Here is a 22106-nt window from a genome sequence, read left to right on the forward strand (position 1 = left end):
GCAGCCCATCCCTACTGTAGAACCTGCTCATCCTCTGCTTGCTGCTGACTCTCCTCATCTCTCCAGCTTTGGACGAGTGAAGCTGCACTGTCATGCTCTTCCTCTGCAGAAAGGTCAGGCACCTCCAACTAATCCTCCACCATCTCCTCCTTCAGCCGCTGCTGTGCATCGCTCTCTCTTGCTGGCAATTCCCCTGCATGTTACTCGCCGGTAATGTGCCAGCGAGTCACATGTGAGAGAGACGCCAGCAGGTGAGAGTGATGCACGGTGGTGGCTGACAGAGCAGGGACAGAGGAAGCTTAAGCGCTGGAAGCTTGGAGAGAGGTGAGTGACCGTGTTCCTGCTCTCTGGGGAAGATGGGGGGGGTTGGATCGGTTGTTTGTTGGCGGCTGAGCTGAGTGATCCGGCCACTGCCTGTCTCAGGAAGCTGCTCAGTGCTGCCCAGGTCTCCGGAAGAGAGTCTGCCTGCAGCCTACTGGCGGCTGCAGGCTCACTCCAAGCCAGTGAAGGGGCGGGACACAGGATCTAATTTAGTCCTACTTTCAATTGTCTACCCAAACAAAAATTATATTATTACCCTGGTGCAAGCTAATTACTCCAGGCCTCATGTCTGCCATGGCCACAGACTTACACCACCACCACACAGGCATCACAAGGGGAACAGAGGTGGCACACAGACGGCACACAGGCGGGACAAGGAAAGCAGAGGTAAAACACAGGGAACAGCACCAAGTTTCTCAACCGTTTGTGGGACTGGATCAGATGGGCTGGAACACCCCATAAGACCTACAATTCTAGAGTCTTTCTGACACAGTTGTCTAGCTATCACAATTTAGCCATTGTCAAAGCTGATCCGTATGTTTGCCCATTTTTCCTGCTCCCAATACACTTCTGTCAATAACTGTTAACTTGTTCCTTAAATTCCCACCTTTTGAAAGGTTCCTTTACTAGGAGATAACCAATATTTTTATATTCCCTTCCAGTGTTTTTAATGTTGTGGCTGATTGGTGTAAAACTAAATGCAAAGTTGTTTTCTTTTTTTACTGAAAATGTATAGCTAACTGGAGTAATTGCCAAAATCAACAGACATTTAACTTCTGTCAACCTGAATGAAGTCACCATAAGTGATCACACGCTGCTCGACTATAGCCAAGCATCTTGTTATGTTCTATGAAAGGGAAAGAGGGAATAATGAGTGGGGAACAGCGTGCAGCACCCTGTGACAGAAAGAACAATATATAAAAGTAGTCCTCATTGGTGATTTGTTGTATAGCAAGCAATCTGTCATCATGGATTGCTAAACAACATTGTGAGGCAACGGTAGAGAACCTAGATTTTTGCACAAGATGATCATGAATGATTGTTTAACATGCAAAAGCTGTACGTAGCTTAACTGGCTTAACTAGCATTTTCACTAATGGATTCTATTGTTATCTGAAATTGCTTTGCAGAGCATACAAATAAAGTAAGGATCTACATGATTGCTAACAGGTAGCTGTCGGGTGAGCAAGAAAAATGGACAGTCATTTCCACAGAAAAAAAAATAAAAATCAACTTCCTATTTACATAAGTAGCTTTGTTATTCTGTTTTGCTTTTCTGCACATCAACAAAGAGTTAAGTGTAGGTATTACCTGTTCTCAGATTACACCTGTTCATATCCTTTCCACTAGGATACACAGACGTGGTGAGAAGTCATTTGTCAAACAGCTGTCAGACTACACTTTCTACCATGGCTGAACTTCATAATCTCTTCACGCTTCTACTTGTGCTAATACTAGGGAACTCAGAATCAACACAAGGTAACACGTTTAAAGTTTTACTAATGAACATTTTAATTTGTAGTAGTCTTTAACTTTACGGAGTCATCTATTTATAGAATGTATAGCATTTGGGTGGATATGATTTTATAGTTCCTCACTGTGAAGTGGAGTTAGGTTGTCTTTCCACTAGTGTCTGATTCATCAAGCACAGTTGACTTTCCAGTGGTGGCACCCAGCTCTCCTGAGAAGGCAAGGAGGGATGATGGTGGTGGGCAGGAGGGATGGAACGCAACACCACAGGAGCCACATCAACTTCTTAAAACCTGCAGCCTCCACACTCATTGTTGTGCTTTGTGAGAGTTAGCAGTGCTCACTGAATGTCCCTTCCAAGCATGCATTTAGTTACTATTTCCTGGTGAATGTTATCAACAACTAATGTAATTCCTAAAGCTTTAATTACGATTAAGATATGTGTTTAAAAAGCACAATAAAACAATGAAACAGTGTGATCTCTTTACAACATACATCAGTATGGTTTTGAGCTATAGTATATATTTTGCTTTTTCCGTTTACTTACTGTTTGTTTTCATTCATGTGGTCACATAATTCCAGTGTGCTGCAACTTAAAAAGCATGTAATCCATACATTTTGTTTGTCATGTTACATGTGTCACTGTAATTACTATGTCTACCAATTCTGTATTATGTACCAGTGTCTATATTTTGTGTATACCATTTTTTGTATTATTATGTACCCCATGTTTGTTGGTTACTCCATACAGCTCCACTGAATATTTTGGTGCTTTATAAATTAATAATTATGATTACATTCACACAGTCACAATTACAAACACGAATCAAACCAAATGCAGGTTAGAATAGTGTAGAATGCATTACTGTACCACAATTATGATTTGCTTCAATTGGGACCAATCTATCCTTATAGATGATGGGTGATCAAATCAGTAGGTAAGGGATGCTGCTATGTCTATGTCTAGTGTTCAATGAGTGGAAAGTCACACTCTCTAGAAGTTAAGTCTCTTGCCCCTCACTGTTGACCTCTGACCACTGATGAGGATCCATTAATAAGGCAATAATTTGATAAGACAATGGAAAAGGATTGCTTGCTCTGCCATAACTAATGATACAGCAAGCCGAATATAATATTATTATATTATATTATATGAATATAACAGCGTTGATCGCGTGTGGGAAAACGGGAGCAAGGGGCGGCTGCACGCCACTGCAGACTTGCATTCACTGCCCTGGTGCATCCTGTGAACTTTGCAGGGCCGTGAATGTACCGCACGGCGTGCATCAAGGATGTTTCTGAAATTTATCTTCTCGGAGAGAAGATGAGTACCCCCCCCAAGCTTGTTTAAAGGTGCCAGAGCTCATCATTCACCCTTCCAAAAGCCACTCCATCTTCCCCTGTGGGCCCAGTTCACAAGCTGAGCTGCCCAGCTTGGTATTTTCTGTATCTCATCATTGTTCATGCAACTTTATGTTCTACGTACTGTCTGTTGTACAGCATCACAGAATATGTTGGCTCTATATAAATTAATAATTAGTTCAAGCTCTGGCCACCTGCTCCACATTTGCTCCAGTTTTTCTCCAGTTTTCCTTGCTTTTGTTGTGATAAGTCTACCCAAGTGTGTTTTACTTCCATTCACAGATACTACACGACTCCTATCACACTGTGCATGTTGCTCTGTGATAAGATCGCAATGCATCGTATCTGAAATCTGAAAATTGCATTGTGCGGTACAGTTAGGTGCGATCACACAGTGAGACATGCAGTACAAAGAAAGTTTGCCTCACTGCCAATGTTAATGTGCACGTTGCCCTGTAAATGCTCTGTATGCTGACCATTACCTCCACAGAGTGCAACACACCACAATCAGAGTGATAACTCCATAGAAATAGTGTTGTGATGCAGTGATATTGTGATTTGCGACGCAACGCAATGGACATAGTGTAAAAGGAGCCTTAGGATAGAGCACTGTTAAAGTGCAGCTGAGGTCAGAATCCAGTTTCACCATCTATGAATAAGTGAGCAGAAGTATGCTGACATTCAGGGACTGCATTTTGTGCAAAACCCATATAAGTACTGTCACGATCTCACCTCAGCCTGGTTCCAGTGGGTTGTTAGTAATCTACGGTGCAGAAAGGAGCTCGACTCCTGGCATACAGATTGCGTCTTTCTAGGCGACATGTGTGTGTTACACAGCCAGCCTACGCTCTCCGGGTCCATTTCTGAACCAGGAAGTGATTGACTAGGGCAGAGTTAAAGGACAACTGAGGTGAGAGGGATATGGAGGCTGCCATATTTATTTCCTTTTAAGCAATACCAGTTGCCTGGCAATTCTTGTAATCCTTTTGGTCTGTAGGGTCTAAATCACACACCTGAAATAAGCACCTAGCTAATCTTGTCAGATTTTTGTCATAGGCATCTGATCCGCATGCTTGTTCAGGGTCTATGGCTTAAAAAGACTTTATAACAAAAAACAAAAACCTCTGGGGCATACTTACCTCGGGTGGGGGAAGCCTCAGGGTCCCAATGTGGCTTTCCCGTCCTCTGTAGCTGGGGGAATCTAGTGCTCCTTGACAAAGCTTGACAAGTTCTGCTCTTGCCCTGTAATAATTACCTACTGTGCTCCTGCACAGTAGCAGCACTTCGTTCGGGCTAAGGTGGAAATAGCCGAGCCCGATCGTATCTGCTCTCCTGCACAGACACAAAGGAAAGTAGAGTGGATATGATCTGGCTCGACTATTTCCACCTTAACCCAAACGATGAGCTCTGCTACTGCGCCTTTGCTGGATCATGGTAGGTAAGTTATTTACCTCGCCGCTGTTTGGGGGGGGGGGGGAGGAGGGTCACAGCACTGGATTGCCAGGACAGAGGACGATGGGGGAAGCCTTGTTAGGATCCAGAGGCTTCCCCCTTTCCGAGGTAAGAGAGGGTTTTTTTTGGGGGGGGGGGGGGGTTACAGGTTTTCTTTAAAGTATTAGAGGCAGAGGATCAGCAGGAAAGCCAGGCAAATGGTACTGTTTAACAGGAAATAAACATGCCAGCCTCCATGTTCCTCTCGCCTCGGGTTCCCTTTGAAGGACAACTGAAGTGAGAAGAATATGGAGGCTGCCATATTTATTTCCTTTAAACAATCCCAGTTGCCTGGAAGCTCTGCTGATCTGTTTGGCTGCAGTAGTGTCTGAATCACACCAGTAACAATCATGCAGCTGCATACACTTTGTCTGTATCAATTTCCGGAGAATGAAATAAACTGGGGATTTGCTTTGCTACCGCTGGTGTCCAGATACTCTCTTTTTTGAATTTGGTCATTTGTAGTGGCTGGATAGTGTAATGGTTAAGGGCTCTGCCTCTGACACAGGAGACCTGGGTTCAAATCTCGGCTCTGCCTGTTCAGTAAGCCAGCACCTATTCAGTAAGGAGTTTCTTGGGCAAGTCTCCTTAACTGCTACTGCCTACTGAGTGCGCTCTAGTGGCTGCCTCGCAAGCGCTTTGAGTTCAACAGGAGAAAGGCGCTATACAAATACTGCAATTATTATTACTGTGTATGACCCTGGACTGTTTGACTACAATATTTGCCTGTTTCACAGCTCACTGAGTTCTGGTGGTACTCAAGTCTTCCTGGCCTCAGTACCTATACTTTGCATGCTGAAGTCCTGGGGGTAACTGTAGTTGCGTAGGCATAACTTTGTCACCCGTTAACATGGGGGCTTGTCTTTAAGTAAAGTGCGTGGTGTCAGATTGGGGGCATAGGGACTGAAGGAAGACGAGAGATCTTCCAGTCCTTACAAGTACAGCGTTCTTACGGCCTTTAGCACTAAGCTAATTGTGTTGCCTAAAACCAGTCTTACAGGAGAAACTGTAGGGCGAGTCAGGGTTGGGACCTTATTGATATCTTGCATGCAGATAAGAGAGGTAAATATTGTTTCATTTTATTGCACTCTTTGCTTAACAAAAAGAAAGCAAGTGTGTTTTCAGTGGGTATGCATGTTATGTTTTCATTTTCATTGTTACAACGTTTAATTTAATGTAGCTAAAATATTTGCTTACTTCTGCCTGATAATAGCCAAAACACAGTTTTGTAAAAATAAGCAGAATTGCTGAATGCTATATGATACATTTATATGTGCAGTATAACGACCCAGGATTAGGTGAATCACATCCATTTTCCCTTCACTTTTAAGGAAAAAATTGCCTTCTTCCCCTCTTCTAAAGCACCCGACACACAGTGGTGTAGCAATAGGGGGTGCAGAGGTTGTGACCACATTGGGCCCTTGAGCCAAAGGCTGTCCACAGCAGGTTTTGGTACGCCATATGATTTGTTATGTATAGAGTGTTTGGGGGGGGCAAAATTAATTGTACAAAACACACTCTCCGACGCTGGAAAAATCTCCTACAACAAGCTGCGTGTCATGTAGAGGGATCCCTTAACCCTCAAATTGCATAATTTATCAAATTATATACTACTGACACGCCCTAGATCACTTCAATATTTTATTGATATCTCCAAAAAATATTTTAAAATAAAAATAAAACACATGAATCCAGGTTAATAACCATGCACACTCTTCATACATTTATACCTTAGAGAGGCCTCTCTAATCTCTAAAAAAATGAATCCAACGTTGGATGTACCTTCCTAAAAATACCCCCTAAAAAAATGTTCAGTAATTAACCATCAACCTCAATCCTTCAATCATCATTGGCAAGAAGTGGTCAGCTCCTGACATATATAGCAGGATGTCACTTATACTAATGTCTGCACGTGTTACCGTTATAGCAGTTCAATCCGTGCCAGATAACTTTCAAATAGTTATAATTAGATCATTTCTAATAGACCAGATAATGTATCAAATGTGCAGGTTCAAGAACATTTGGGAAATAGTGATCACAGCATGATAACGTTTGATCTGGTGACTGATAGGCCACGGGGCAGCGGGACCACTAAAACTATGAATTTTAGAAAAGCAAAGTTCAATCAAATTAGGCAGTAGTGATGGGCCGAACCTCCGATTTTAGGTTCGCGAACCGGGTTCGCGAACTTCCGCAGAAGGTTCGGTTCGCGAAAAAGTTCGCGAACCGCAATAGACTTCAATGGGGAGGCGAACTTTGAAAAATAGAAAAAATTATGCTGGCCCCAAAAGTATTGGAAAGGATGTTTCAAGGGGTCTAACACCTGGCGGAGTGGGATACACGCCAAAAGTCCCAGGGAAAAATCTGGATGTGAAGCAAAACAGCGTTTTAAGGGCAGAAATCACATTGAATGCTAAATTGCAAGCCTAACGTGCTTTCAAACATCTTGCATGTGTATATACATCAATCAGGGAGTGTAATTAGCCAAACCACAGAGGGAGACGCTGTGCCACGTGGATGTTCTTATCTGATATGCACAATTTTATTCGTCTTCTGTGAGTGCACTTTTAATTATTTTTACCTGGAATTAAACAGTATTATGCTATGCGAGTCTCTGTCTAAGTTTAAAGGTGCTATGGAGTCACATATGCTGGAGTAACAGATTCAAGCTGGTTTAACAACTATTGATGCTGGTCTAGTGGGGTCAGCCATATAGTCTGGTAAGAGGCCACCTGTTGCATTTTTATGAGGAGGATTATATGGTGCTGGGTCACGTAATGTGAGGCAGTGTGTGCTGAGCACTTTGCGGTGGAAAAATAAACATACTACGCCATAGAGGTTTTCTTTCCTTTCCTATATGACCTGCATACGGTTGGAGACATATTGGAAGAGCTGCTGAGATTCACTGGCTGGGCCGCTCGTGTTTGATGCCAACTGTTGTAATTGGCATTGAAATCTGGTGAGCATAATCGTTTTACTGTAGTAAGGATAGCGTTTGAAGGGTCATCAAGGATTCAAGCACATCAACTAAGAACTTTGATTGAAATTAAGACTTTTTTCATTTTTAGGACTCTATAACTTGGACCTTCAGCTGAATAATAATTATGCAATAATTTATGGTGGACACTTAATTAGCCCATTTACATCCCGCATAGAACTTGTGGGAAGTGAGGTGAAGGTCTAACACATTGTTTTAAGTTTAGGTCCTGGAAACTAGGCCATTTGTTTGAATGCAATTTCATTGTATTTACTTGAGCCACTGGGAAAATACGGTATTGGATATATATGTGGCTTAAATTCAGCTAGTCCTGTTGAGCGCTAATCTTGTCCAATATAAAAAAGTGTAATTAGAGTACTGCTTCACACTGACGCACCAAACTAACTGTGTAACGCACCGCAAGTTACCAGCTGTTTGTGTAGTGACGGCCATGCTGGACTACTGCGCAACATGGTAAGATTGCTCTTCCTCACTCAGTGATGTCAGGTAATTTGTGACTGCCTTCTCAACTTTCCATGGCATTGTTAAAAAGCTTACGTTTTGTTTTTAAATTACATTTTCTACTTGTAGCGGTACTTGTTCAGTACCGCTACAATGAGAGTCCTATGGAGGCGGGCAAGTCTGGCGTTGTGACCCCGGGTAATGGCCGGGGAATGAGGGATGGAATCCGGTGTGGAGCCTGAGCAACGGCTACCACTACACATCCAAGGAGGGCAGCAGTCAGGCATGCACGCCCGCCCCGAGGTAGTGACCAAAAATAACAATACAGGAGGACTATCGAGGGCTTGCTGTATTTGAAATTAATGTACTTTAAATCCTTTAACGAGAAGCAGTTATGGCAGGCAAAGATGACACCACATTCCTTTCACGAGAATCATATGGAGGCGGGCAAGTCTGCCATTTGTGACCCCGGGTAATGGCCGGGGAATGAGGGATGGAATCCGGTGTGGAGCCTGAGCAACGGCTACCACTACACAGGCAAGGAGGGCAGCAGGCAGGCATGCACGCCCGCCCCGAGGTAGTGACCAAAAATAACAATACAGGAGGACTATCGAGGGCTTGCTGTATTTGAAATGAATGTACTTTAAATCCTTTAACGAGAACCAGTTATGGCGGGCAAAGATGACACCACATTCCTTTCACGAGAATCATATGGAGGCGGGCAAGTCTGACATTGTCACCACGGGTAATGGGCGGGGAATGATGGTTGGATTCCGGCCCGAAGTGGGAGCCTGCTGAGACCCATGCTGTAGCTGCCCTGACCGTGCTTTGCAGACCAGGCATCTGTGATCAGATGGACCCTTGACCCAGCGGAAGACAAACCAAGTCGAAAGCATTTGCCAAGAATGTTTTACGGAGGGCAAGTTTTTTGCCTTTTTTTTTCAATTGTAGATGGTTGTATTTTTAAATTGTTTGAAAATGTAGATGGTTGTATTTTTAAATTGTTTGAAAATGTAGATGATTGTATTTTTAAATTGTTTGAAAATGTAGATGGTTGTATTTTTAAATTGTTTGAAAATGTAGATGGTTGTGTTTTTAAATGGTTTAAAACTGTATCCATTCAAGTGCAAGTTATGCACTGACTGCCAGGTATAATGTGCAGTCACAGATGCAGTGAAAGGTATGCAGTGACTGCAAACAGCCGTTTGTGTAGTGACGGGCGTGCTGGACTGGTGCGCACCATGACGAGAGTGCAGGTGATGGTGGCTTTTCAGCCCATATGGTCGCCCGGCTGATGTAGCTGAATGACAGAACAGTGACTGTCCAGCTGATCAAATTTGGTCTGACCACAATGAACTAACTCAGACGTATGAGGTGGTGTACCTGCACCTTCTCCTTGTTGTTGCAGTAGTAGCTGTGAATCAGTGATTTCACCACCACCACCACCAAATAACTCCTGCGAAATGTCAAATGCAGCGGATGTGGTGCTTGTACTAGCGCTGGTAGCACTGGCTGCTGGAGATGAGGTCTTCTGTGTTAAATACTCAAGCATGTCCTCACAATTTTGGAAAGTGATGGCACGTGCCTTCTTCTGAGCACTGTACTTTGGTCCAGGTCCGCGCGAAATCACAGCAACACCACCTCGCACAGACCTGCCAGTGCCAGGTGGCCTTCCTCTGGGTCTTCCTCTACCTCTTCCTCTACCTCATTTGTCCATTTTGTCCATCTCGGGGGGAAGCTAGGTATATGCAGTGAGGTGAGTTCACTCAACAGAAAAGGTAGATATTCAGTGAGGTGAGTTCACTCAACCCAAAGGTAGCTATATATGCAGTGAGGTGAGTTCACTCAACCCAAAGGTAGTTATATATGCAGTGAGGTGAGTTCACTGAACACAAAAGGTAGCTATGTGCAGTGAGGTGAGTTCACTCAACCCAAAGGTAGTTATATATGCAGTGAGGTGAGTTCACTGAACACAACAGGTAGTTAGATGCAGTCAGCTGAGTTCACTCAACACAAACGTAGTTACATGCTGTGAGGTGAGTTGACTCAACAGAAAAGGTAGATATGCAGTGAGGTGAGTTCACTGAATGCAAAAGGTAGTTATGTGCAGAGAGGTGGGTTCACTCAACACAAACGTAGGTGTATGCAGTGATGAGGTGGGTTAACTAAACACAACAGGTACTAGTAGTAGGTAAATGCAGTACTGGGTAGGTAGTACAATGTGCAGCTCCCTGTCACACACACAGGTGTCACTGAATGTGCTGCTGAATGCTGGTGGGCTGCTGGCAGTGGGACACACACATTATGAATTAGCAATGCTGTCTAAGCAAAACCAGTGTCTCACACACACAGGTAGTAGTCACTGAATGTGCTGCTGCTGCTGGCAGTGGGACACACAGTATGAATTAGCAATGCTGTCTAAAAAACACAAGTGTCTGTTTCAAACACAGAAAAAAAAATTGATCACACGAGCAGGATGAGCTCTGAAAAGAGCTTTTCTGGGGCGCTATTATAGCAATAAGATTCAGCTAAGCAAGCTAAGAAGGCAAGAGCCTGACTAATCTGTCCCTAGGAGAACAAGTCTGCAGCAGCTGTCCCTATTCTGTCTCTAGCAGGCACACGAGTGAGGCTAATGGCCGCCGGAGTCTGACTTATATAAGGGGGGGGCTCCAGGGCTTAGTATAGCCGGATTGGCTACAGTGCGCCTGCTGACTGTGATGCAGAGGGTCAAAGTTGACCCTCATAGACCATTATGGGGCGAATCAAACTTCTGGGAAAGTTCGCCGGCGAAGGCGAACCACCCGATGTTCGCCTGGAACCGTTCGCCGGTGAACCGTTCGGCCCATCTCTATTAGGCAGGCACTAAGTTTGGTGAACTGGGATAACGTACTACAAGGGGAGGACACTGAAGGGAAATGGCAAGCTTTTAAACTTATACTCAATCAATATTGTAGTATGTATATCCCATATGGAAACAAAATATCTAGGAATAAAAAAAAGGCCTCTATGGATGAATAGAAAGGTTAAAGATAAAATGAAGAGGAAAAAGAATGCCTATAAGGTCTTAAAACAGGGGGGGACCGGGGCTGCACTAAGCAATTATAAGGAGTGCAATAAAAATTGTAAAAAAGAAATTAGGCAGGCAAAGATTGAAGCTGAAAAACAAATCGCTAGGGATATCAAATCTAACCCAAAAAAGTTTTACAAGCAGGGGCGTAGCAATAGGGGGTGCAGAGGTTGCGACCGCATCGGGGCCCTTGGGCCAGAGGGGCCCCATAGGGCCCTCCCTGAACATCAGTATTCGCTCTCTATTGGTCCTGTGCTGGTAAAAATCACTTCTATAGATGCTTTAAATAGCAGTAATCAATAACAAACTGCTCCCCAACCCCCTTTTGCACCTCTGTTACTGTAGTTGCCATTGTCAGGTTTTGGTGCGCCGTATCAATCGTTATGTATAGAGTGCTTGGGGGGCCCCATTGTAAAACTTGCATCGGGGCCCACAGCTCCTTAGCTACGCCACTGCTTACAAGTACATTAACTCTAAAAAAAGAAAGGTTGACTGTATAGGACTCCTAAAGGATGAGGGTGGGAACTCAATGGTGGATGACCAAGGTAAGGCAGAGTTATTAAATGCTTTCTTTGCTTCTGTCTTCACAAAAGAAACAGCACTGTTGCAAATTACAGAGGCGGAAGAGTCTCAACCTTCTAACTGTAATATTAAATACTTAACGCAGGAAGAAGTGAAGGCAAGACTAAATAAATTAAAAATAGACAAGGCACCTGGCCCGGATGGCATGCATCCTCGGGTCCTAAGGGAATTAAGTTCAGTTATAGATAAACCCCTTTATCTTATCTTTTGTGACTCTCTTTCAACTGGCAGAGTCCCAGTGGATTGGCGTACAGCCCACATTTTCCCATTATTTAAGAAGGGCAAAAAATCAGATCCAGAAAATTATAGACCTGTAAGCTTAACATCAGTTGTATGCAAACTATTGGAGGGGTTACTAAGAGATACTATACATGACTTCATACTAGAAAATAATCTTATTTCTCAGCATCAACATGGGTTTACTAAAGACAGGTCCTGTTTGACTAACATGCTCAGCTTTTATGAGGTAGTGAATGCTAATATGGATATTGGGAATGCTGTAGATGTGATATACTTGGACTTTGCAAAGGCCTTTGACACTGTCCCTTACAAAAGTCTGGTGCAAAAGTTGAGTATGCAAGGGCTGGGGAAGAGTCTGTGTGCATGGATAGGGAACTGGCTAATGGACAGAAAACAAAGAGTTGTGGTCAATGGATCGTACTCAAAATGGGAGACTGTTAGCAGTGGGGTCCCACAGAGGTCTGTTCTGGGTCCAGTGCTCTTCAATTTATTTATTAATGACCTAGTAGATGCAGTAGTGAGCAATGTTGCTATTTTTGCAGATGATACAAAATTGTGCAGAATCATCAACTCTCAGGAAATAATCGTACTCAATGCCAAGCAGCTGCAGCTAAAGCTAACAAAATTTTGGGATGCATTAAAAGGGAAATAAAAACTTGAGATGCTAGCATAATATTGCCCCTGTTTAACTCTCTAGTAAGGCCACATCTGGGATACGGAATTCAGTTCTGGGCACCACATTACAAAAAAGATATTGCAGTTTTAGAGCAGGTGCAGAGACGAGCAACAAAATTGATACGTGGGATGGAAGGTCTCACTTATCAAGAAAGGTTAGATAAACTGGGTTTATTTAGTCTAGAGAAAAGACGCCTTAGAGGGGATCTAATTAACATGTATAAATACATCAGAGGGCAATATAATAGCTTGGCGGATGAGCTTTTTGTCCCTAGGCCTTCTCAAAGGACTAGAGGACATGATCTGCGCATGGAGGAAAAACGTTTTAGCCATTTATTTAGGAAAGGGTTCTTTACAGTAAGAGTGATTAAGATGTGGAATGCATTGCCACAGGAAGTCGTTATGGCAAACTCTATACCTGCATTTAAAGGGGGCTTAGATGCTTTCCTTGCATTGAAAGACATCGATGGCTACAATTACTAGGTAATGCCTAATGATGTTGATCCAGGGATTTTATCTGATTGCCATCTGGAGTCTGGAAGGAATTTTTCCCTTTTGGGGCTAATTGGACCATGCCTTGTAAGGGTTTTTTCGCCTTCCTCTGGATCAACAGGGATATGTGGGGGTGCAGGCTGGTGTTGTGCTTTGTGCTGGTTGAACTCGATGGACGTATGTCTTTTTTCAACCAAAATAACTATGTAACTATATAGTCATAACTCACGGTACCCCCTTGATGAATACACCGCCTCCTCAATGGGTCCGCTTAGGATCTTAATAGGATAATACCTCCACTCCGCTTCAACTCCCAAACAGCTCTGTATGACTGACTCCTGGGAGTTTCAATCTGCGTGCCGCTCTCCAGACTAGCGTTGGACCCAGTTACACACCTGGCTTTTGTACAGATGGGAAGTCTGTAGATGAGGAGGCACAGGTACAGTGCCAGATTAGATTTGTGTATGCAGCAGTGGCCCTTACCCAATTAACATTTCCTCCTGAGTTGTTCTCCCCGGTGATCATTTTTCATCTTCTCTAAAGGACTACTCGGCAATTAGCTAAAGAAAAATTACTAAAAGCATGGCTCTAAAGTAAGAGTGCAGACTATAAACTGGGCTTGTCTGAAGTCCAGACCGGAAGCAGGAAATTTGGGAGCATGAGGCAGGTGGACAAAAAGGGCGCCGCCATTCACTCCCATAATAAATATCGTTTAATCGGCGCCCAACTGGAAAAAAGGGCGCCGGAGAAAAATAACGTTTTAAAAGCGGCGCCTGGAGATTTTTAATGCTTTATAACTGCTTCTCATGATTACACATTATTTAATGATTTATAATTTTTTACACATTATTTTTAAACGAAAAACAGTACAATATTTTTAAAAACATTTTTAAACGAAAAATTGTAAAATTTTTCTTTTTCAAAACATTATTTTTAAACAAAAAACCGCACAATATTTTTTAAAACGTTATTAATGCTTATCACAGGGGGTCTTAGGTTTAGGCACCACCAGGAGGGTCTTAGGTTTAGGCACCACCAGGGCGTCTTAGGTTTAGGCACCACCAGGGGGGGGTCTTAGGTTTAGGCACCACCAGGGGGGGTCTTAGGTTTAGGCACCACCAGGGGGGTCTTAGGTTTAGGCACCACCAGGGGGGTCTTAGGTTTAGGCACCATCAGGGGGGTCTAGGGGTTAGGGATAGGTACAGGGAGGGTTCTGTGTGAGAGTAGGGTTAGGTATAGCTTTACTAACATTCTTATTAATGTTTTCTAAAACGTTATTATAAATTTCACTTATTAAACAGGGAAGATTAACGTTTTTACAATTGCCGATTTCATACACATTATTTAATGATTTATAACTTTATAAAACATTATTTTTAAACGAAATATAGCACAATTTTTTATTATGCTTATCGTTTAAAACCGTGCGGCCTTTTTTCCCGGCGCCCTTTTTTAACGTACGCGTCCAGACCTGTTACCCACTAAAACATTTGGCACATTATGAACTATTCACAAAAATGGAGAAGCACCCATGCAAGAAGACCTCTGTGTGCCTTAGCTCATGGTCACAGTACCAGGTGACCCAGTAACAAAAAATTCCACGAAGCTGGCACCACCAAATGTAGTAAAATAGCTCTTTATTCAAACGTCATTAAAATGACATTCAGTCAATGATCAAAAATGTAGCAATGGCGACAGCCCGCTGTTTCGAACTTGACGTCCTTTGTCAAGCCATACTGCTATCACTAAACATAAAACACACCTCCTTTAAATAGTGGTCAGTTACACAATCAACCAATGAGTTTGAAATCGCAACATCCAATGAGAATGCCTGACAGGGGGTGAGGACCTGATGGGGAACTGCTCTAAATCATGTGATCCATGGTAGACCAATAGGAACGCTGGTCGCGTAACCGAAATACGCATGCGGACAAAAATACGCATGAAAATACGCATAAAAGCTTCCGGAACACAAAAATGACGTCAACGCGTGTCGTACGCGTAAAAATTTACGCATGCGTCACCGGATGCGTAAATTTACCAAAAAAGTATCCTAGGCCTCTCCCCAGTGTGGCCAGCTTAAAAAGTCCTAAAGCCTCACAAAGGAAGCATGTGATTAATCATAAAGACAAGCCCAGTTAAGGCCACATCAAAGAGGAAACAGTCGGCCCACACTGTGGAGAGCACCAAATTTTGGCAAAAGAGGGGGAAGGAAAGAAAGGGATGGAAGGCAAGGAAAAAGGGAGAGGGAGGGGGAGGGAGGGGGGGAAGAGGGAGGGGGGGGAAGGAGAGGAAGGGGAAGGAGAAGGGAGGGAGACGGAAAGGCAGGGAGGGGAAGGAACTGGTCTCACCATAGATCATAAAAAAACCAAAATAAATAAAAACATCAGGTAAAAATAACAACCCCTGACGGCATCGCCAATGGTTTACAAAGACAGAAGCATAGGCCAACAAGATCACGGCCAACACCCTTGAAGCATCAAAATTAAACACAAAAACTCAAATCATAATCTCGATTCAAACCCCCTCGACCCATGACCCCCAGGCGTTTAATCCACCAAGCTTCTCTACGTGCTAGTTCTTGTTTGCGGCTCAATTTACCTCGCCAATCAAGGGGAACACTATCGATTACTTGGACTCTCATTTGTGAAATGTTATGCCGTGCCTCTGTGAAATGACTGGACACTGTCTGGGTAGAATCCTTGTTACGGATGGCAGTCTTGTGACCCGACATCCTAACTTTAAGAGGTTTGGTCGTCATCCCAACATACCCAAGACCACATGGGCATACAATCAAGTAAACTACATAACTCGAGTCACAAGAGTACCGTCCCCTAACAACAAATCTTGTACCTCTAGAAGGGTGAGTAAAAGTACCACCTCTAGTGATATGACTGCATAAATGACAACTAAGGCAGGGATAGGTACCTTTCTTAGCATTATCAGGAAGCCTGTCCCTTGACACCCGGTGATGAAAAACCTTATCCCTGACAGTGGGGGCTCTCTTAAAAGACAAGAGAGGAGGGTAACGGAACTCGGGAATACGTGGGAAGGCCCCTTGTAAGAGGTGCCAATGTTTACGAATGGCCTTACCTATAGCTTCACTACAAGTATTAAAGGTAGACACAAATGGCATACGATGTTGTTTTGGTTGTCTCTTACCACGTCTACGCTGATCAGAAAGAGTATCAGAGGGGTATCCTCTTGCTCTAAATTTAGATCTAAGGGCCTCTTGTTGTTCCTCTCGTTTGATAGGGTCGGATACAATCCTCGAAACACGGGTCATCTGGCCAGAAGGAATAGCATTCTTGATGCCAATTGGATGAAAGCTATTAAAGTGTAAAAGAGAGTTTCTATCAGTAGGTTTTACATAAAGTGTTGACTCTACCTTACCCGATGTACAGGTAATCCGGGTATCAAGGAACACAGCCTCCTCCTTACTGCTATGCTCAGTAAATTTAATGGTTGGACATTTAGAATGAAGAGAACCAATAAATTCAATTAGGGTCGAATGTGGCCCCTCCCACAAACAAAAATGATGGAGGTGTGGAGGCGGTCGATTGGTACTTGATGCAACAGACAGATTTATCCAGTGCACAACGTAATTTCATTATTGAATTATTGAATGTTATTTTGAGATTTAACTATTTTTCCTTTCAGGGTTCCTTCTACATACAACAACGGGGGACAGCCATGGGGTCGAATGTGGCCCCTTCCTATGCTGGTTTATTTATGGGTTTATACGAAGTAAGTTTTGTTTATACCCACCCACTCTTCCACCAGCACGCTAAGTGCTGGTGGCGTTATATAGATGATATTTTTTGTTTGTGGGAGGGGCCACATTCGACCCTAATTGAATTTATTGGTTCTCTTCATTCTAAATGTCCAACCATTAAATTTACTGAGCATAGCAGTAAGGAGGAGGCTGTGTTCCTTGATACCCGGATTACCTGTACATCGGGTAAGGTAGAGTCAACACTTTATGTAAAACCTACTGATAGAAACTCTCTTTTACACTTTAATAGCTTTCATCCAATTGGCATCAAGAATGCTATTCCTTCTGGCCAGATGACCCGTGTTTCGAGGATTGTATCCGACCCTATCAAACGAGAGGAACAACAAGAGGCCCTTAGATCTAAATTTAGAGCAAGAGGATACCCCTCTGATACTCTTTCTGATCAGCGTAGACGTGGTAAGAGACAACCAAAACAACATCGTATGCCATTTGTGTCTACCTTTAATACTTGTAGTGAAGCTATAGGTAAGGCCATTCGTAAACATTGGCACCTCTTACAAGGGGCCTTCCCACGTATTCCCGAGTTCCGTTACCCTCCTCTCTTGTCTTTTAAGAGAGCCCCCACTGTCAGGGATAAGGTTTTTCATCACCGGGTGTCAAGGGACAGGCTTCCTGATAATGCTAAGAAAGGTACCTATCCCTGCCTTAGTTGTCATTTATGCAGTCATATCACTAGAGGTGGTACTTTTACTCACCCTTCTAGAGGTACAAGATTTGTTGTTAGGGGACGGTACTCTTGTGACTCGAGTTATGTAGTTTACTTGATTGTATGCCCATGTGGTCTTGGGTATGTTGGGATGACGACCAAACCTCTTAAAGTTAGGATGTCGGGTCACAAGACTGCCATCCGTAACAAGGATTCTACCCAGACAGTGTCCAGTCATTTCACAGAGGCACGGCATAACATTTCACAAATGAGAGTCCAAGTAATCGATAGTGTTCCCCTTGATTGGCGAGGTAAATTGAGCCGCAAACAAGAACTAGCACGTAGAGAAGCTTGGTGGATTAAACGCCTGGGGGTCATGGGTCGAGGGGGTTTGAATCGAGATTATGATTTGAGTTTTTGTGTTTAATTTTGATGCTTCAAGGGTGTTGGCCGTGATCTTGTTGGCCTATGCTTCTGTCTTTGTAAACCATTGGCGATGCCGTCAGGGGTTGTTATTTTTACCTGATGTTTTTATTTATTTTGGTTTTTTTATGATCTATGGTGAGACCAGTTCCTTCCCCTCCCTGCCTTTCCGTCTCCCTCCCTTCTCCTTCCCCTTCCTCTCCTTCCCCCCCCTCCCTCTTCCCTCCCTCCCTCCCCCTCCCTCTCCCTTTTTCCTTGCCTTCCATCCCTTTCTTTCCTTCCCCCTCTTTTGCCAAAATTTGGTGCTCTCCACAGTGTGGGCCGACTGTTTCCTCTTTGATGTGGCCTTAACTGGGCTTGTCTTTATGATTAATCACATGCTTCCTTTGTGAGGCTTTAGGACTTTTTAAGCTGGCCACACTGGGGAGAGGCCTAGGATACTTTTTTGGTAAATTTACGCATCCGGTGACGCATGCGTAAATTTTTACGCGTACGACACGCGTTGACGTCATTTTTGCGTTCCGGAAGCTTTTATGCGTATTTTCATGCGTATTTTTGTCCGCATGCGTATTTCGGTTACGCGACCAGCGTTCCTATTGGTCTACCATGGATCACATGATTTAGAGCAGTTCCCCATCAGGTCCTCACCCCCTGTCAGGCATTCTCATTGGATGTTGCGATTTCAAACTCATTGGTTGATTGTGTAACTGACCACTATTTAAAGGAGGTGTGTTTTATGTTTAGTGATAGCAGTATGGCTTGACAAAGGACGTCAAGTTCGAAACAGCGGGCTGTCGCACATTATGAACTGAAAGATACAACAAAGGAGTTCCTGAACTGGTCCTGAAAGCGGCGTACTGTGAGCACGCAACAGCCGCCAGCAGAGTTCCAGCAACCTAGAGTGGTGACGTCACCTGAGAATAGTGCACGCGGAAGACTGTGGGACGTGAAGTACAGCGAGCGGACTCTTGTTACTTACAAGTGACGTATGCTGTACGAAGACGCTAGTCTGGAGAGCGGCACGCAGATTGAAACTCCCAGGAGTCAGTCATACAGAGCTGTTTGGGAGTTGAAGTGGAGCGGAGGTATTAGCGGAATATAACCCTGCATTTCAACTTTGCTCTAAAATATTATTTACAGCATATTATATGCAAAAAGCATTTTTTTTTACTAGACCAGCATTGGAAGGGTTAAACAAGTTCCGTGGAGAGATATGCAGAAGTTCAGATAGATACATTCTATTTAGTTGAATGTATCTATTGATAAATGTTACACACTTTTTGGCTGTCCTCCAAGCTCCTTCTCAGTGAGAGAGATGAGTCACATGCCACACTTAGATACATTTATGTAAAGAAAATGTATCTATTTCAGTATCGGATGCATCTGCAGAAATCTCCAGGAACTTTAAAGCCCTGTGTAACCCATTCCAATGCTGGTCTAGTAAAAAAAAAATGCTGGTTGCATATAATATACTGTAAATAATGTTTTAGAGCAAAGTTGAAATGCAGGGTTATATTCCGCTTTAAGATCCTAAGCGGACCCGTTGAGGAGGCGGTGTATTCATGAAGGGGGAACCGTGAGTTATGACTATATAACTATTTGAAAGTTATCTGGCACGGATTGAACTGCTATAATGGTAACACGTGCAGAGATTAGTATATACTAGCCAACCCGCGTCGTAGCATACGCCGCATCTATCTATCTAATAGAGTACGTGCCTCAACCTTAAAGCAAGAAGAAGTAGGCTTTCCATGAGAAAATGTATGCGTGCTTAAACACCAAGTTAAACCCTAGCAAGTCTGGCTTTGCAAATCCGGCCTAATTGACTATTCATGAGGCAATGCTCATGCAAATATGCATTTGCTTTCGCATGCCAAACTATGCAGGGTCAAAAAAACAATACTGCAAAGTGCTCTCTCGCTGCCTGGAAACCACAGCAGCACCCCGGAGTGGGAGGCTGGGTGGCGCAGCCGCCCCCCCCCCCCCCCAAGCGTGGCCAAGGCTGGGGAGAGCCGTCCGCACCCACCTCCTAATATTAAAAACAGCCACTTACCTTAACGTCCATTGGGTTCTGCTACATGCGCATTAATTTTCTCATGGAAAGCATTTTGTGCAGTTTGTATCCTTTGGAGGCAGGTGGTGGATGGCTTGCTCCGGTGGTGTGAACCCTGGAGTGAGTGCGCCTGTCCTCCCCCCCCCCCCCCCCTCTGGAGTGCTGTATGTGAGCCAGCCCTGAGCTCTAAAGCTCGGGGTGACCCATGCTTCTCTCCTTTCTCATGTGGTGCCCCCAAATTAATGTGCATGTAGCAGAACGCAATGGACGTTAAGGTAAGTGCCTGTTTTTAATATTGGGAGGTGGGTGCAGTCGGCTCTCCCCGGCGCTGGCCACACTTGGGGGGGGAGGTCGTCTCCACGCCACCCAGCCTCCCCCTCTGGGGTGCCGCTGTGGTTTCCAGGCAGTGAGAGAGCCTGGGACCCTGCGGTCCCCCAGTTGTATAAAAAGGGGGCATTGGGAATCCTCCCCGTGGCGCTCCTGGAGGCCTGGAGCACACCAAAAACTGCTAGCAGATCCGCAAAATGCTAGCAGATTTTGAAACGCTTTTTCTTATTTTTCTGTAGCATTTCACCTAGCATTTTGCGGTTTTGTAAAGCGTTTTTGGTGTAGTAGATTTCATATATTGTTACAGTAAAGCTGTTACTGAACAGCTTCTGTAACAAAAACGCCTGCAAAACCGCTCTGAACTGCCGTTTTTCAGAGCGGTTTGCGTTTTTCCTATACTTTACATTGGAGGCAGAAACGCCTCCGCAATCCAAAAAATGCCTCACCTCGGGAGTATGCGTTTCAGCAAAACGCCTCCCGCTCTGGTGTGCACCAGCCCATTGAAATACATTACCCAAGCGTATCCGCAGCCGCAAGTGGATCGCAAAACGCTGCCGAACCGCTCTGGTGTGCACTAAGCCGGATAGTGCTAATGTACCATGTAGCAGGGTGACTGCTTTGTGGTATTGGTTTGTGCATGCATTTGCATGAGCATTGCCTAATGGATAGCCAATTAGACCAGATTTGCAATGTCAGACTTGCTAGGGTAAGGCCTCTTTTCCATGGACTGTGAATAGGCAGTGAAATGGCTCTCAAACTCTCACAACTGCTCACTGCTGCCTGGTAACTGCTCACTGCTGCCTGGTAACTGCTTGCTGCTGCCTGGTAACTGCTTGCTGCTGCCTGGTAACTGCTTGCTGCTGCCTGGTAACTGCTTGCTGCTGCCTGGTAACTGCTTGTTGCTGCCTGGTATCTGCTCACTGCTGCCTGGTAACTGCTTGTTGCTGCCTGGTGACTGCTCACTGCTGCCTGGTAACTGCTCACTGCTGCCTGGTAACTGCTCACTGCTGCCTGGTAACTGCTTGCTGCTGCCTGGTAACTGCTTGTTGCTGCCTGGTATCTGCTCACTGCTGACTGATAACTGCTTGCTGCTGCCTGGTAACTGCTTGTTGCTGCCTGGTAACTGCTTGTTGCTGCCTGGTATCTGCTCACTGCTGCCTGGTAACTGCTTGCTGAGCACACAGCTCAACACTCCGTGGAAAAGAGGCCTTTAACTTGGTGTTTGAGCACGCATACATTTTCTCATGCAAAGTACTTCTTCTTCTTGTTTGAAGGTTGAGGCACTTAATCTATTATATATATAGATGTCAGGCGCTGACTGTAACGATTGGTGTCAGCACACAGAGAGTATCTGATTATTGGTGATCTGCAGTATCACCAACAATACAGATGTATACCTGATTATGGGTGATCTGCAGAATCACCAATAATACAAGTATGACTAACCTCTGGACACCTAATGAGTGTAAGTGCTTGGTGCAACTGTAGGCTATCTCCCGTGGAGCGAGAGACACAGATACTTCTGCAGCCAGTGACCACCTGAGGAGCAGGTGGCCTCTGACTGTGCAGGGACTATCTCTTTAAGTGGAGGAGATAGAGATAATCTTGCAGCCAGTGATTCCCTGATGGACTGGAAATCAGACTGTACTGCAGCCAGTGGACTCCTATGGGGTAGAGGCCACTGGCTGGGCTGCAGGAAGGACTCTCTGAGGAGCAGGAGGT

General features: G+C 44.3%; 1 protein-coding gene across 1 annotated transcript in view; it reads left to right on the forward strand.

Moving 5' to 3' along the window:
* Positions 1-291: 291 nt before the first annotated feature.
* CIST1 (colon, intestine and stomach enriched 1) overlaps positions 292-22106 on the forward strand; it is a 90762-nt gene continuing 68947 nt past the window's right edge. The window contains exons 1-2 of the mRNA XM_068233777.1: positions 292-324; positions 1672-1800. Coding sequence (XP_068089878.1) covers positions 1731-1800 — 70 coding nt within the window. The 5' untranslated portion in view covers positions 292-324; positions 1672-1730. The remainder of the gene's footprint in view (positions 325-1671; positions 1801-22106) is intronic.

The sequence above is a fragment of the Hyperolius riggenbachi genome, chromosome 1, assembly GCF_040937935.1.
Source record: "Hyperolius riggenbachi isolate aHypRig1 chromosome 1, aHypRig1.pri, whole genome shotgun sequence".
Lineage (NCBI taxonomy): Eukaryota > Metazoa > Chordata > Amphibia > Anura > Hyperoliidae > Hyperolius > Hyperolius riggenbachi.